The sequence below is a fragment of the Pinus tabuliformis genome, chromosome 6, assembly GCF_031772625.1.
Source record: "Pinus tabuliformis cultivar Carrire ecotype Pingquan chromosome 6, CPIR1, whole genome shotgun sequence".
Lineage (NCBI taxonomy): Eukaryota > Viridiplantae > Streptophyta > Pinopsida > Pinales > Pinaceae > Pinus > Pinus tabuliformis.
Window position 1 is genome coordinate 1,269,934,302 of NC_142292.1, and position 15,011 is coordinate 1,269,949,312.

The following is a 15,011-nucleotide window of genomic DNA, read 5'->3' on the forward strand; positions in this document are numbered from 1 at the left end:
TTTGACCTGCAGTGGTGTTTAGAATTTCGACCCCATTTACTTTTCATATGTGAGGAATTGATAGCCCAAAACATCAAATATCTTCCTTCCAGCAAACTTCTTCCTTCCTTGGGAGTTTTTCACTTTTCTGCCTCTCTTTCTTGACTATCGAACTTGTTGGTTGGTGTGGAAAATGAATAGAACTGCCTCTTATATATATCCTTCTTATGGGTCGAATTGTCCTAATGTAGGCCGACCTCATCAGGATAGGGCCAACTTGGTGTGGAGGTGTCAAATGACTTATTTGACTCAAAAATAATTCTTTTTACATGAAACAAAATCCCAAGAAGGATCTAAAAAAATTGACAATGACTCTATTGACTCAATATAAAACCTAGAAGCCTACAACAGAGGCTTTGACCTATAAACATGATGACTCGAGCATGAAACCCATGCTTTAATAAGTCATTATAAAATTTCTTTTACATTATACAAATATGAAGACCTAACCTAGTTATATTCTTCAATAGAAAGGATAGTTAAAAGCAAAGAAAATTATTATTGATGGATTGCAAGATCATTTACTTGTCTATGCTAGAAATTTGAAGAAATCTAAGGATATGTATGATAAACTAGCTGGCATGTATGAGGTCAACCATTTGAATGACATCATCTCTTTGAAAGATCAACTCAAAGATATGAAAATGAATAAAGGAGAATCTGTGCATTCCTACATCATGAGGATATCTCGTCTTAGAGATCAATTGTAGAGAGTTTGGGAAATTGTACCCGACAAGGAGTTGGGGTTGGTAAGTCTTAGAGGTCTCCCTCCATCTGGCAAACTTGCATTACCACCATAAGCAATAACAACAATTTCTCGTCATTTGATGAACTAGTTGGAAAATGCACTCAAGAAGAATCCCAGAGGATTCCAGGATGGAAAATTCAAAACCATGAAGAAGGAGATCTCGCTGTATTTGCTACTCAAGACAAGAAGAAAAAGGAAAAAGGAAGACCATCTAGTTCAAATAGCCCTTCTCTCGAGGCAAAAGACTCTAATAGAAGATTAAGGGATATTGAATGCTACAATTGTCACGAGCGCGGTCACTATGCCCGAGACTGTCCAAGAAATAGAGATGCTCCAAGGTCCGACCAAAGCTACAACAACATCAGGTACAATGATAGGAGAAGTAATGATGATAGAAGAAGAAGAGATGATAAAAGAAGAAGGGATGATAGAAGGAGAAGAAATGCTCCAGATGATCATGAAGAAAGTCCTCGTCCTGAAAAGAAGCTAAGAAACTCTAGGTATGAAAGTAACATAGCTACTAGTCAATATGAATACATTCTTATTTCAGCCCTTTCTGGTTCTTCTCCTCTGGATTCATATAATAGATGGTTGGTAGATAGTGGAGCTTCTAGACACCTCTCAGGGTATAAGGAAGTCCTCTCAAATCTGGTTGAGAGGGAAACGAGTTTGAAGATTATCCTTGGGGACAACACTACATATCCAGTGAAGGGCTTTGGTCCTGTCAAATTTTATTTAGACTATGGAGAATCTATTATTCTTCATGAAGTAATGTATGTTCTGGAACTAAAGAAGAACCTAATATTTATTTCCGCCTTGGAAGACAAAGGAATGAGAGTAGCCTTCATCAATGGAAAGGTCTTCTCTTGGCCGAAGGAATCTCGAATGAGAGATGCTTCTACATTGGGATCAAGAGTTGAATGACTCTATAGAGTAAATGGAAAACCTCTTCTAGCAATGGTACACGACACTAATTATCAAAGTGAGCTATGGCACCAAAGTAGAAAGAGGTCAAGGGGACCATTCCCCTCTAGCAGGATCAAGACCGATGATAATCCTAAACATAATGGAGTAGTTGTGAAATAACAGGTTTGGAAGGATACTATGGTCGAAGAATCGATTATGAAGAATGATGTATGGGATGTTGTTCCAAGACCTCAAGGAAAGTCTAATGCAACTTCAAAATGGCTATATAAGATAAAGCATGAAGCAGATGGAAGCATTGAAAAGTATAAGGAAGAAGCATATGTTGATCAGCCTCAGGGGTTTGAAGTACAAGATAGGAAGACTCACATTTATAAACTAAAGAAAGCATTATGTGATTTGAAGCAAGCTCCTCGAGCCTGGTATGCTCGAATTGAAAGTTACCTAGTGAAGCTTGGATTCACAAGAAGCAATGTCGATCTGAACCTCTACTTCAAACTGGTCCAAGGTATGACTTTGATTTTGGTTTTATATATTGACAATCTATTCTTGACAGGTAGTGAGCCTCTGATGATTGAGTGTAAGAAGGAGTTGGCTTCTGAGTTCGAAATGAAAGATCTTGGTCTGAGGTTCACTTCCAAAGATATGAGACTGCATGGACCTACAATGATATCATGCATAAGCAAGAAACAAAAATCTGTTGCTTTAAACATGACCGAGGCAGGATACATTGTTAGCTTGGAAGAGTTATTTGAGCAGGTCCTAGATACGACAGTGTTATATTGTGACAACAAGAGTGCAATCCGATTGGCAGAGAATCTTGTGTTTTATGAAAAATCCGAGCACATTGAGATCAGATATCATTATATACTTGATATGGTACAGAGAGGAACTGTGAGACTCCATCATACTTCGACTGATGAACAAATTGCAGACATAGAGCAACTTGGATTGATGGATGTGACCCTCTCGAGTAAGTGTCCCCACTGATCAAGGACACTAAGTTATGCTTTTGCCCCCTGTCTGAGCTCCCAGGGTGAGAAATTGAGCCTTAAAGCTCCTGGGTTGAGGGACCTCTGGATTTGACAAAGTATACCCCAGTTGGAATCTGTCTTTCCCACCCACGTGGCAATTGGGTGTTCACTGCTTCAGTTAGGCACGATCCTTACCACTTATGGTAAGTGGCATCCTGCTCAAGCTAGAGATGCAGGTGTTCTACCAATGACTCTTGAGGGTCAAGTTGGGAAGATCCATAGATAATAGGATAGGAGCGATCCTTACAATTTATGGTAAGTGGTAACCCTCCTATTATCACCAGGCAATGGGATAGGCGCGATCCTTACCTCATAAGGTAAGTGGCATCCCTCTTATTCTCTGTAAGCTTCCCAGGTTGTAGCATTGCCTCCCTACTGGCAGTTATTTCGGGTGCTAGCAGTGGCTCCCCAAAGGATAAAGGGTGGCAGTTGTAGCTCCCCTATGATTCTTCTTCTTTAGATTTGAGAATGATTCAGCGGATAAAGTTGGGTCGAGATGATTTGAGATGAAACATGATTTGATGACAAGATATTTGTGATGATCACATGATGCAGTTGGAATTTCTCCCTAGCTGAGAGGGAGTGTTAAATTGGTAGCTCATTGACGAATTCCAACCATTGGACTAGATTCCTCTTTCCGAGAAGACCAAAATTGACCTTTGAAGCACTGAATTTGGAAAAGAAAAAATGTATTTTTGAAGTTAAGCCCACAGGTACACAAATTGTCAAGGTCAGCCAAGAACAAATTGACCCTCGTCCAACACATATAAATACAAGTGACCTTAAGCTCATTTGGACAACATATCACATCATCTCATCTTCTCTCTCTTAATCTGATTGGTTCATACAAGTCTGAGGCTACTCTTTTTCACACGTGGGCAAGGAGGATGAATTTCAGGTGGCCTTAAATCTCAGCTAATCTACACTTTGACCAGCATTGACCAAGGGTTATTTGGCATCATTTTGGTTCAAGTTTTCTGGGGTATCTCTGTCTCACTAGGTCGCATCTTTTGGCACAAAAACTAAGGAGTTTGGACTTAATTGACTTGAATTGATTGCCAGAAAAATTGCAAACTTCGATCGCATAAGTTTCTCTCATTTGACCAAGTTCAACTTCATCATTTGACATGCTTTGACTGGGAAAATTCTGATTTCGTAAGGCCGAGTTGATTGACACAAAAACCAAGGTGATCTGGGTTGTTTGACTAGTGTTGACTTCAGGGTTGACTATAGGGATTGATTGTAGAATTTCTCCCTCTTTTGACCGAGATTTCAAGACTATTTTGGGCAAACTTTGACCAGCACTTGAGGCTGAATTTATTGTTGATTTGACCGAGCTGATTGGAAGGGTTGACCGTTGACTTTGTGGACTGGTTAGGGCACATTCTGACTGCTATTGACTTGGACAAAATTGCACATTTATGACATTTGACCATATTTGATTATTTCATCATTGGCATATTGGTTTTTGGTTGGTTAATTTGTTGGTCAAGTCAAGGCTTTGACTTTGACTCTTATTTTTGAATTTAGCTCATTACACTCTCTACTGAACATTTGAAGATAATCTAATAGAAGAAGAATTTCAAAAGGTTTTCCCCCTTGTGGGATTTTTCCCTAGTCTTTGACCAAAATTTGTGTCTCTTGTTGATGCTCTTGATTGTCTCTTATTGTCATTGCATTTTTTGTTCTATCTTCAATTACTATTGATCCCTGGAAGAATTAATTGTTATTGAAAAGATTGCTTATTGAAGCACTAAATTGGGCCAAAGTAATTGATATAGCATAGAGCATTGGAAAATTAACAAAAGAGAAATTGCTCCAAACAACTCCAGCTCTTAAAAGTAATGAAGTCTACCCAAAATGGAGGGAAAGAGGGATAACCCCCACTCTGAGCATTGTCCTGTCTTCCATGTACAGTTTGGGCGACAACAAGACTATTTTATAAAGAATACTAGTAAGGATAAAATTATTAGTTCTTGATTTGTATAATAATGATTGATTTGATTTTAAAGTGGATTCCATATGTCGAGATCATCCTTGATCATTTAGACATTACTTTCTATTTTTGGAAAGTCACTTCCAAATTTAGATGTGACTTACTACTTTTGGAAAGTCATATTAGAATTGTCAAGAATGAAATTTTATTATAGGTGGTTCAAACAAAGCTTAAAGATATGATTTCTTCTAGGACAAATTCATCCCTGAGCTGCAAAATTTTAACAATTGTCAGTTGGAAGAGATAAATAGGGGAAAATTTTCTCCTAGCAGTCACCCACTTTTGGTGGGTAACATGTACATTACATGTTTATATTAATCGTCAACGTAGCTTTTTTATTCCAAAACATTACATACATCTCTATTGTAAACACAAGATAATTATAATCTATAACCTAACACTCCTATGAATTTATAAAATTCATAGATATAATTTTAAATTGAATAATACAAAATAGAATGGCTCCACCCAAAAATAAATTCTACACATAATGTTAAAGGCATAAAAGTAAGTCAAGAACCTGGTATGCCCTATTAAGGTTGCTTTAAGTTCTGATCCACGATGGCTTGGATCCCATAATTTGACCTGCAAGAATAAGTTATAAATACATCAACAATGAACGATAAGAAAAAGGCAATCACTCCAACAATGACTTTAAAGACATAATAAGGAAAGCAACAAAATTGCATGTACTAAGTACATGCTATGGTAAAGAAGCACTATGACAATCATGGTGCTCTTGCTATCATCTAAATAGAACTACAAATTGGAAATTATTAACATGGTTTCTGAATGAAACTATGGGGACCCTAAGCCCCAAATTTGTCCCTATGTTACAGTTCTACTTGTAGTCTATTATATTCTCTTTTGACAGATACGTTGTTACTAAAATAGATTTTATGTGGTGATCATGTAATTACTATGTTTATGACATCAAGTCGTCATGCATCAAACAAGACGATGATATTATGAAAACATTATTAGGTTTGGAAAACAATTGTGGTGAATGTAGAAATTATATGTCAATAGAGGGCCCCTCATTTGAATTTATTATAGATGGAGGCCATATCATTGTATAATATGGATCATACCTCCATATCAATTCATCATGCACAAGCTTGACTCTTGCTAACAGTTAAGAACATGTGTTTCCTCCTTGAGGTCACAAGTTCAAATCTTGATGGGGATAGATGTAATGTCCCTTCCTAAATTATTTTGGAATAAGATTTATTTCTGCATTTTGGGGCCAATTTTGGAGGAGATGGGGCCCATTCGATTTTATTAGGAGACTTAGGAGTTACAAGTAAGTTATTTTGGTTTTGTCCACAAAAGGAAAATAATCACTTCCTAAGCCAATAGTTTGAAATGCATTAGAGGGAAAATCGATGGCTTAGTGAGGGACCCACGAAGGAGGGAAAATGGAGGGAAAAAGTGCTCCAAGAAATCTATATAAGGAAGGTAGCTCTCCACATTTCAATCATCTTATTGGTGTATATCGATTTCTCTTTGGTTGCTCGAGCTGCTTAGTTGAGTAACTTGTTGTTTAGCATGAGTTCTTCGGGTGAAGAGCTCACCCTTTCTTTGGGGGACTTCGAGTGCCACCCTAGGAAGGTTTTCTTCATTTCTTTAGCAGGAGGATCACATTGTGATTCCCAACAATAGCATTCCCTTCCAGATTGTGCGTATTACTGGGGGACATAGTGGAGAGGAGGCTAAGTTCATTGGCGGTGCTTAGCAGTGGAGATATGATGTGAGATTTTCCGGAGAGGAGGCTAGGGAGGATTGTCAACATCTGGGAGAGTTTGGAAGCTGATTGAGCTTCTGGCTTGGCAGTGTGACTTTTGCACTATCTGGGCCAGTGCAGAGGCAGTGTGTGGGAGCTCATTTGGTCCGTAGAGTATAAGTCCTTGAGGTTGAGCTTTATTGTGGAGGTTAGAGGAGGTATTTGGAGTGTGGGTCGCTTCTGTTTCAGATCTTGGAGGAGGAACTTGTGGTCATTCCTTCCAGGCCGTATTTATGGAGCTGTTTGGAGGGCGTGGGCCATAGAAGAGGTCGAATTTGGGAGGTCAAAATCCGGCCAAACCATTTCTGGTTTTTTGACAAGGATCCCAAATATAAAGCTTCAAAATTTTCTGAGCACCAGAGGTGGAGTTTCCATCCGTATCCTTGCAGCAGCCAATGTAGAACTATCGGGGATTGCACAATGCCTTTGGGGATCGATTTTGGGAAGTCCAAGTTGGGCCAAACCATTTCTAGTTTTCTTCTGGGTTTTGGCCAAGGAGTTTGTGGCTGAAATTTCATAATTTCGCTGAGCACCAGGGGCGGGGTTTCTTGCAGCACCTTTCCAGCGAACAGTTGTCGTAGTTGGGAGACAGTGCAGAGCTTTAGAGGAGCAGTTGTTTTCTAGCATTTGTGATTATTGTCGACACCTGGGTCCTATCTAGCTTGCCCTTGAGGCAAGCCCAGGTGCTATTCCATAATATTGTACATTGCTCCATTACTAAATAAAATGGCTCAGCTAGTTCCCATCTCTGTTGTGTATGAGTATTTGTTATTTGTTTAATTTTTCTGTGTATGAATCGCATTTGCTTTTGTATATCACTATTTGTTTAAGTTTGGAACATTACAGTGGTATCAGAGCATGATCTTGGCCCGCTGTGGGAAATTAGCCAGAAGATCATGGAAGCTTTGGGTATGAGTGCACAGTGACGGGTGAAACCAGAGACAAACCCATGGCTCAAGGGAAATCAAGTATGCAGAAATTCTAGGGTGGAATCCATTGGGACGATGAGAGGTTGGCCCAGCTGAGGAAGGTGACAGATTAGACCCATCCTCGCCCTTACAACAGAGACACTAGAGGTGAGCAGGTCATAGGGGTGTAGCCATCTACATCATCTGGGGAAAGTCGATAGAATCAAGGCACTAGATCTCCTAAAAAGGAGCAAGCAGAACAGGGACAGTTAGAGGGTGAGACCAAGGGACGCTTTTGCTGGTGGAGACCTAGATTTAGATACCAGGAGCCTAAGGAGGAGATTGAGCATGATGCTGAGAGCCCACAGGATGGTGAAAAGCACATTGATCTACCCGATGTGGCACAAGAGTCACCATTATTCGAGACCTCTTTGATAGCCCTAGTTGGCACCTTGGTGGAGAGGATAGAGCATACACCCATAGGGCCATCCATTGATGAGGTGCCAAGAGATACAGACATGTCCACCGTTGAGAAGGTGACATCCATTGTTGAGATATCCGGGGTCATGACCGAGTTTTCAAGTGATATCAGCGCATGACAGGTTGATGAGGTGCCGAGAGACATCACCACCCTTGATGAGGAGCTGATAGGTACAGCCACCTACAACAACATGGAGAGCACATAGAGGGGCGTGAGCTAGTCATGGAGGGGCAGTTTGTGACTCATGTTGAGCCCATGGTGGAGGAGGATGAGCAATCTTCTTTGGGGCCAACCACTGACTTAGAGTTGATAGATGCATAGACCATCAACAGAGTTGCAGTACTTCTAGATAATAGCTCTCTCTGGGCTTATATAGATGGGGCTTGCAACATTGCTAGACTACCTTTGCACCACGTAGAGAGAGATGCAGAGACTCCCCGACAAATTTTGTGTTGACCAGGATGGTGAGCTGAGGCGACATGAGTTACGCAGGGTGCAACGCTCACAGGATGGAGGGCTTGTTCTATGAGCTAGAGTTTGTGCATTTGATCCCTCTCTTGGGGTTGGATGGCGAGAGATTCTGAGTTGGTACCCGATGGAGTGGGCTAGACTCATGGAGATGGTCAGAGTCCGGAGTAAATCCCAGTGGGAGCTCTCAGACATTAAGGGTGCTGGAGGCTCAAATTGGCAATGGGATCCAGGTGGGGCTTCCTATCCGACATCAGACATGTGGGATGACTATGGCATTGATGAGGTAGTCAACCCCGTGCCTGAGCACATGCATTCCCTAGGGGAGTTCCAGTTGATGCTAGTGGCCAGGTGGTTTGTGAGCAGACTCCATTGGTTGTTTTGCCATGTTGGTTGCACATGGGGGCGCAGGATGATTAGCATTCTCTGGCAGAAACTGGTTGGAGGAGGTGTCATGGGTAGGCCACTAGACTGGATATTGTATGGAGACGATGTTCTCCCATTGAGGTTTAAGACTCACAGGTCACGAAGGATCAGCACAACAGAGATATCCCCCCTAGCAGGAGTGGAGTTAGGGTGCTCAGGTTTACCAGGATGGACAAGAGGACATGGCACGTGGCATAGTGGGGTCACTATCAGAGTGCCAGACACTTTGGCACGTGCAAGATACCATATGCTACAGGGTGGTATGATAGTAGGCAGTGGTACACAAGACTGCACAGAGTCAGGTCGTAGCATCTAGTGTTATATAGAGGGAGGTGGCCTGATGCATACAGACCCAATTCTAGGCCATAACACCCAGTGGTGTGCAAGGCTATGCAGCAAGGAGCAGTGGCCTGCAGAGGAGCATGGAGATACATGGTGGTATACCATAGCATGTCGGTTGACACTGTGGGGTAGGAGGAGTGACTCACATTGCATTGAGGACGTGTGGGGAGTGATAGGTGCAGTGACACAGGTAGGACACAAGACTGTGGAGGATTGTATAGTTGTAGTCAAGAATATCAAGTGGTGTACAGGGACAAGTTATGGCATATAGTGGCATGTCGAGGAGTGCAGCCATACTGGGTGGTATGCAGTGGCAGATGATGCGGCGCAAAGGGCACTTGGAGCATTGCCTCCCAGGAGACTTATGGACAGGGGCACTGCATGTACCATTGGATGCATCCCACCTAGGATCAATGAGGACATTGTTGAGCATATGGGGACACCATGTTTAGTGGAAATAGGGCTTCGAGGGGGTTATCAGTAGATCTGAGACAGAGAGGGGGTCGTCTGTAGGATTACTCTTGAGCATTCCGATGGACTCTTGATCATACCCATCCTCCTCCAGTGTTGTTTACAATTGCAAAGTGTTTGTTTGTTGCCCCTTGACACTCTCCATTCAAGAAACAGGGCTTGGGAGGCCCACCCTAGGTAGTTGGATGAGACACCTCGTGTCATGAGCCGGGAGGAGACTCTCTAGTTGAGACACTTGGTAGGTGCACAAGTTGACGGTTACAGACTTAGGGATGGCATTGTTGATTGTCGAGGTAGCATATGTTCCACCCCTAGGCTCACACTTGGGGAGGTGTCTAAGAGGGAGTTACATGGTGCTTTTTCAGTTCAACAGCTCAAGGCGTTAGGTGAGCATGAGGTGCAGAGGATGGTAGTCTTTGTTGTCAAGATGATGCCTAGGCTTCCGGCAGTACCCAGGCACATCATCAGGAGCTGGGATAGCAGATCTCGCTGTGTGATTTGGCAGGCACAAAGCAGCTGGATATTCGCAGCACAGGTTCTTGATGCTCAGTGTCTACCTATTAGATACCTACAGGAGACAGAGACAGGGCACAGAGGGGTCCCAATAGCTAGCAGCATAAGACAGCCACAGGTAGAGAGGATTTGGGGTTGTGGACCTCTAGTATGGTTATGGGATCCAGGGATCCATTGGATTTGTCGGATGCTCCACTCCTTAGTGAGCTTGGTCAGAGTAACAGGCAAACTGATTCATTCACAAGCAAACATATGGGGAGTGACCAAAGCCCACATCATAGGGCAAGGCAGATTTTTGCTCAGGATTGGGGCCAACAATGGGGGCCATAGGCGTTGGCACTATTGAGGCGCTTTGGCAGGTTAGGCCTAACCTCGATCATCACATAGATTGTGGCCAAGAGTTATGTGAGAGGAGGCTCTAGTACGAGCATGCTAGGCAGTCATTCATGACCAGAGTGTCACGATGTCAGCAAGATAGGTTCCTTTTGTAATGGGCAGGGGATTCTGGCATAACAGGGTTGAGCGGTTCAACTACCCATAGAGGTGAGTTGGTTTCTACAGGGGAGGGTCATCCAAATCTTCCATTTGGTTTTAGTGATTCATTGATGATGTGGGGAATCTCACCGATGTTGCAGGGTGATCGACATGAGGAGATCAAGGGAGGCCGGGGTAGACAAGGGTTCAATTTCACCAGGATTGGATTACATCTTCAGGAATTTACTCTTGTAATGCATGAGATGGACTACTCAGTAGGGAAATTTCATGGGGAGTCGAGCAGAGTCCTACATTATCATGATGCTCTACTTATTGTTAGAATGTAGAGGGCTCCTAGTACCTGCATCTGGCTGGATAACGAGTGGAGCAAGGTGTGCTTCACAATGATTATGATGGCTTGGTACCCTTGTATCGAGGGATTCCTTCATGTCGGGACAGTGCTGAGATTGGGGATGACTCAATGGTACATTTGGGACCCTCGTATTATTGGTGGTTACAGTGGTGATCAACAATCAACGAGGGCACTTGTTTAGGCATTGCCTAAGGACAACCAATTTTTGGCGGGGAGGACTGTAATGTCCCTTCCTAAATTATTTTGGAACAAGATTTATTTCCACATTTTGGGGCCGATTTTGGAGGAGATGGGACCCATTCGATTGTATTAGGGAACTTAGGAGGTAGAAGTAAGTTATTTTGGTTTTGTTCACACAAGGAAAATAATCACTTCGTAAGCCAATAGTTTGAATTGCATGAGAGGGAAAATTGATGGCTTAATGAGGGACCCATGGAGGAGGGAAAATGGAGGGAAAAAGTTCTCCAAGAAATCTATATAAGGAAGGTAGCTCTCCTCATTTCAATCATCTTATTGGAGTATATCAATTTCCCTTTGGTTGCTCAAGTTGCTTAACCGAGTCACTCGCTGTTTAGCACGAGTTCTTCATGTGAAGAGCTCACCCTTTCTTCGAGGGACTTCGAGTGCAACCCTAGGAAGGTTTTCTTCATTTCTTCAGTAGGAGGATCACATTGTGATTCCCAGCAGTAGCATTCCCCTTTGAGTTGTGCGTATTACTAGGGGGCATATTAGAGAGGAGGCCGAGTTCATTGATGGTGCTTAGCAGTGGAGATTTGACGTGAGATTTTCGGAGAGTAGGCTAGGGAGGATTCTCAGCACCTGGGAGAGTTTGGGAGTTGATTGAGCTTCTAGCTTGGCAGTGTGACTTTCGCACTGTCTGGGCCAACACAAAGGCAGTGTGTGGGAGCTCATTTGGTGGGTAGAGTATCGGTCCTTGAGGTTGAGCTTTGCCATGGAGGTTAGAGGAGGTATTTAAAATGGGGTTTGCTTCCGTTTCAGAGCTTGGAGGGATTTGTGGTCATTCCTTGCAGGCCGTATTTCTGGAGTTGTTTAAAGGGCGTGGGCAGTAGAAGAAGTTGAATTTGGGAGGTCCAAATCTGGCCAAACCCTTTCTGGGTTTTTTTGGGTTTTTGACAAGGACCCCAAATATAAAGTTTCAGAATTTTCTGAGCACCAGAGGTGTGGATTTCATCCGTATCTTTGCAGCAACCAGTGTAGAATTGTTGTGGATTGCACAGTGCCTTTGGGGGTCGATTTTGGGAAGTCCAAATTGGGCCAAACCATTTCTGGGTTCTTTTGGGTTTTGGCCAAGGAGTTTGTGGCTAAAATTTCAAAATTTTGCTGAGCACCAACGGCGGGTTTCTTGCAGCACCTTTCCAACCAGTAGTTGTCGTAGCTGGGAGACAACGCAAAGCTTTAGAGGAGCAATTTCTTTCTAGCATTTGGGATTACTGTCGACACCTGGGTCTTGTCTAGCTTTCCCTTGAGGCAAGCCCAAGTGCTCTTCCATACTATTGTACATTGCTCCATCACTAAATAAAATGGATCAGTTGGTTCCCATTTCTGTTGTGTATTGAGTATTTGTTGTTCGTTTAATTTTTTTGTGTATGAATCGCATTTGCTTTTGTACATCACTATTTTTTTAAGTTTGGAACATTACAATAGAGTAAGTACACCTCTGTAGACCAAGTAGTCAACTCACTGCATAGAGGAGGTCCCTTGTCCTATAGAAATTTTTGAAATCCTTTGATACCATGCTGAACTTTCTGAAAAGCCAAAATTTAATGCAAGGCAAAAATTTCACCTTTTAACTACAGGTATTTGAATCTTAACCCTATAAAATTTCAGCCAACTCCAAGCCTCCAAAACCTCCACTAGAGAACTACAAACTACCTCATGCTATCTAGCACTTGAGATCCTCCTCTAAGACGCACAATGCTCCTCCTCCTAAGTAGGGCATTCTAAAAGTAAGAGAACTTGTCCATGTGGCCATAATGAAGGACATCCCCCAAAATATAAAGAGAACTCCAATGCCCTAGGGATGAATGCCAAGAAAGCACCCAGGTGAGGTAAAATGATAACTAAGCAAGCAATCTCCAATGAGCAAACTCAAACCATCCAAGTGATAAACAGCCACCATGTACCCCAAATTTCATGAAGCACCCTCAAACATGGTGTAAATACTTTTGGAGTAACCCAATTTGGTGTAAATATTGACATAGAAACATAGGGGTCTTATACATCAATTTGGTGATTGGTTAGACCGTGACCTTAAAATTAGATTATTATTATTATTATTAGTAGTAGTAGTAGTAGTAGTAAATATGAATATGAGTTGACAAAGAAAATCATGAGATTTTGTGTTCTCATGAAGTTTGTTATGGTTGTTCTACCTTTGTCTTCTTTCTATTCAAGTCAAGTGCACACTGTTATGAATTTAAATTTATAACATTTAATTAAAATATTAAAACATTATTTAATAAATAATTAATTAATTATAATCAATTAATTAACAATTAATTAGTTAAATGAAGAGACATTAGTCCCCAAAGGACATGTCTCTCTGATTAGGCATGACCAGTGAACTCCTATTAAAGGAGCATTGCCTCAACCTTGTAATCATCATTCAATTTTATCAATTAATATATATATATATATATATATATATATATATATATATATATATATATATATATATATATATATTTCATTCAGAATTTATCTGGTGTATTTATCATTCAAACAACAATTTAGTAATTTATCGCTAACAGTGGTATCAAAACCAGACTCCTTCTGGTGACACCCACGATAGCCTGTTGGTCGCCAGGCACTACGGGCCACCCATCCTCGGTCTGTTTTGTTGTTTCACTGCTGCAGACCGAAAAGGCTTGCGTCCGCGGGTTTCCAAGTTCAGCGGCATGAAGGAACAATCGGCTGTTAGACAACCAGCATCTGCGGGGTTTTTCCATGGCTTTGTGGCGTGAAAGGCATCTACGGTTTCGGGAATACTGTCTGTGGGTCGACCAAATTCCGGTGGCCGTGACCGTGCCAGTCGCATGTTTGACCAATCTACACTGCCATCAATCCATCTGTGGTGTAGTCGTGGCCCGTCGTGATCAGACGTGGAGAACAGCGCGGGAGCCAAGAGGCCACAATCTAGACGTAGCAAGAGTCGCGAAGAAACCACGGTGTCCACGCCACAAAATTTACGTGGGTGAGGTCACGATCAACGACCATGACTCAAGCGGATCCATACGACTGTCATTTTCAAAAAAAATCGATTTTATATGACCATTTAAAAACTATATAATATAATAACCAAAGTTTAATTAATTTTAAAAATATATATATATATATATATATTGTTATTTAAAAAAAATTGGGTCTTCAAGAAAAAAAACGAAATAAAATGGCGAGCAACAACAATGACAATATGAAAAAAATTCAAGAGGACATCAGCAAGTTAAAAAAACGTTTAGATAACATCGAAAAGTCAATTAGTAAGCAGGACTAGATGGCCAATGATATCTCTTACTTAAAAAACTTGATAAGTCGGCGCTTCAAAAAGATTGATCCACCTTCAACTACACAGAGTCCCAAGACTCTAGAAGGTGAGACTTCTCTAGAGCATGACTTTCTGGGGCATGAGAAGCAACAAATACCACAAATTCACCTCGAAGGAAGCCAATATTATACTATATCTTCCGAAAGGAACCATCTTAAAATCAAAAATGAATTACCTAAGTATGATGGTAACAGCTTTAAAGGCGTCGTCGTATGGATAAATAAGATGGACACCATTTTTTTAGCAAACCCCCCACTCGGAGAGCAAGAAAGAGTCATGACTGCGTCCAACTACTTAGAAGCAAAAGCGTGCGATTGGTTTTTGTGGTGGTCGTCTAAATGTACAGGTTGTTCGTTCAATTGGAAAAACTTTAAAAACGCCCTACTAAAAAGGTTTCATGGCGAGGAGGAGGATGATGTCTATGAGAGATTTGTTTACCTAAAGCAAAAAGGATCAATGAGTGAAT

At 41.7% G+C, this 15,011-nt stretch overlaps 1 protein-coding gene across 2 annotated transcripts in view; it reads right to left on the reverse strand.

Annotated features, from left to right (window-relative positions):
* Positions 1 to 15,011, reverse strand: part of SCD1 (stomatal cytokinesis defective / SCD1 protein (SCD1)) — a 470,752-nt gene that overhangs the window by 146,581 nt on the left and 309,160 nt on the right. For both annotated transcript variants that reach the window (XM_089426037.1, XM_089426039.1), the window contains one exon: positions 5,262 to 5,326. In XM_089426037.1, the coding sequence (XP_089282163.1) occupies positions 5,262 to 5,326 (65 nt within the window). The remainder of the gene's footprint in view (positions 1 to 5,261; positions 5,327 to 15,011) is intronic.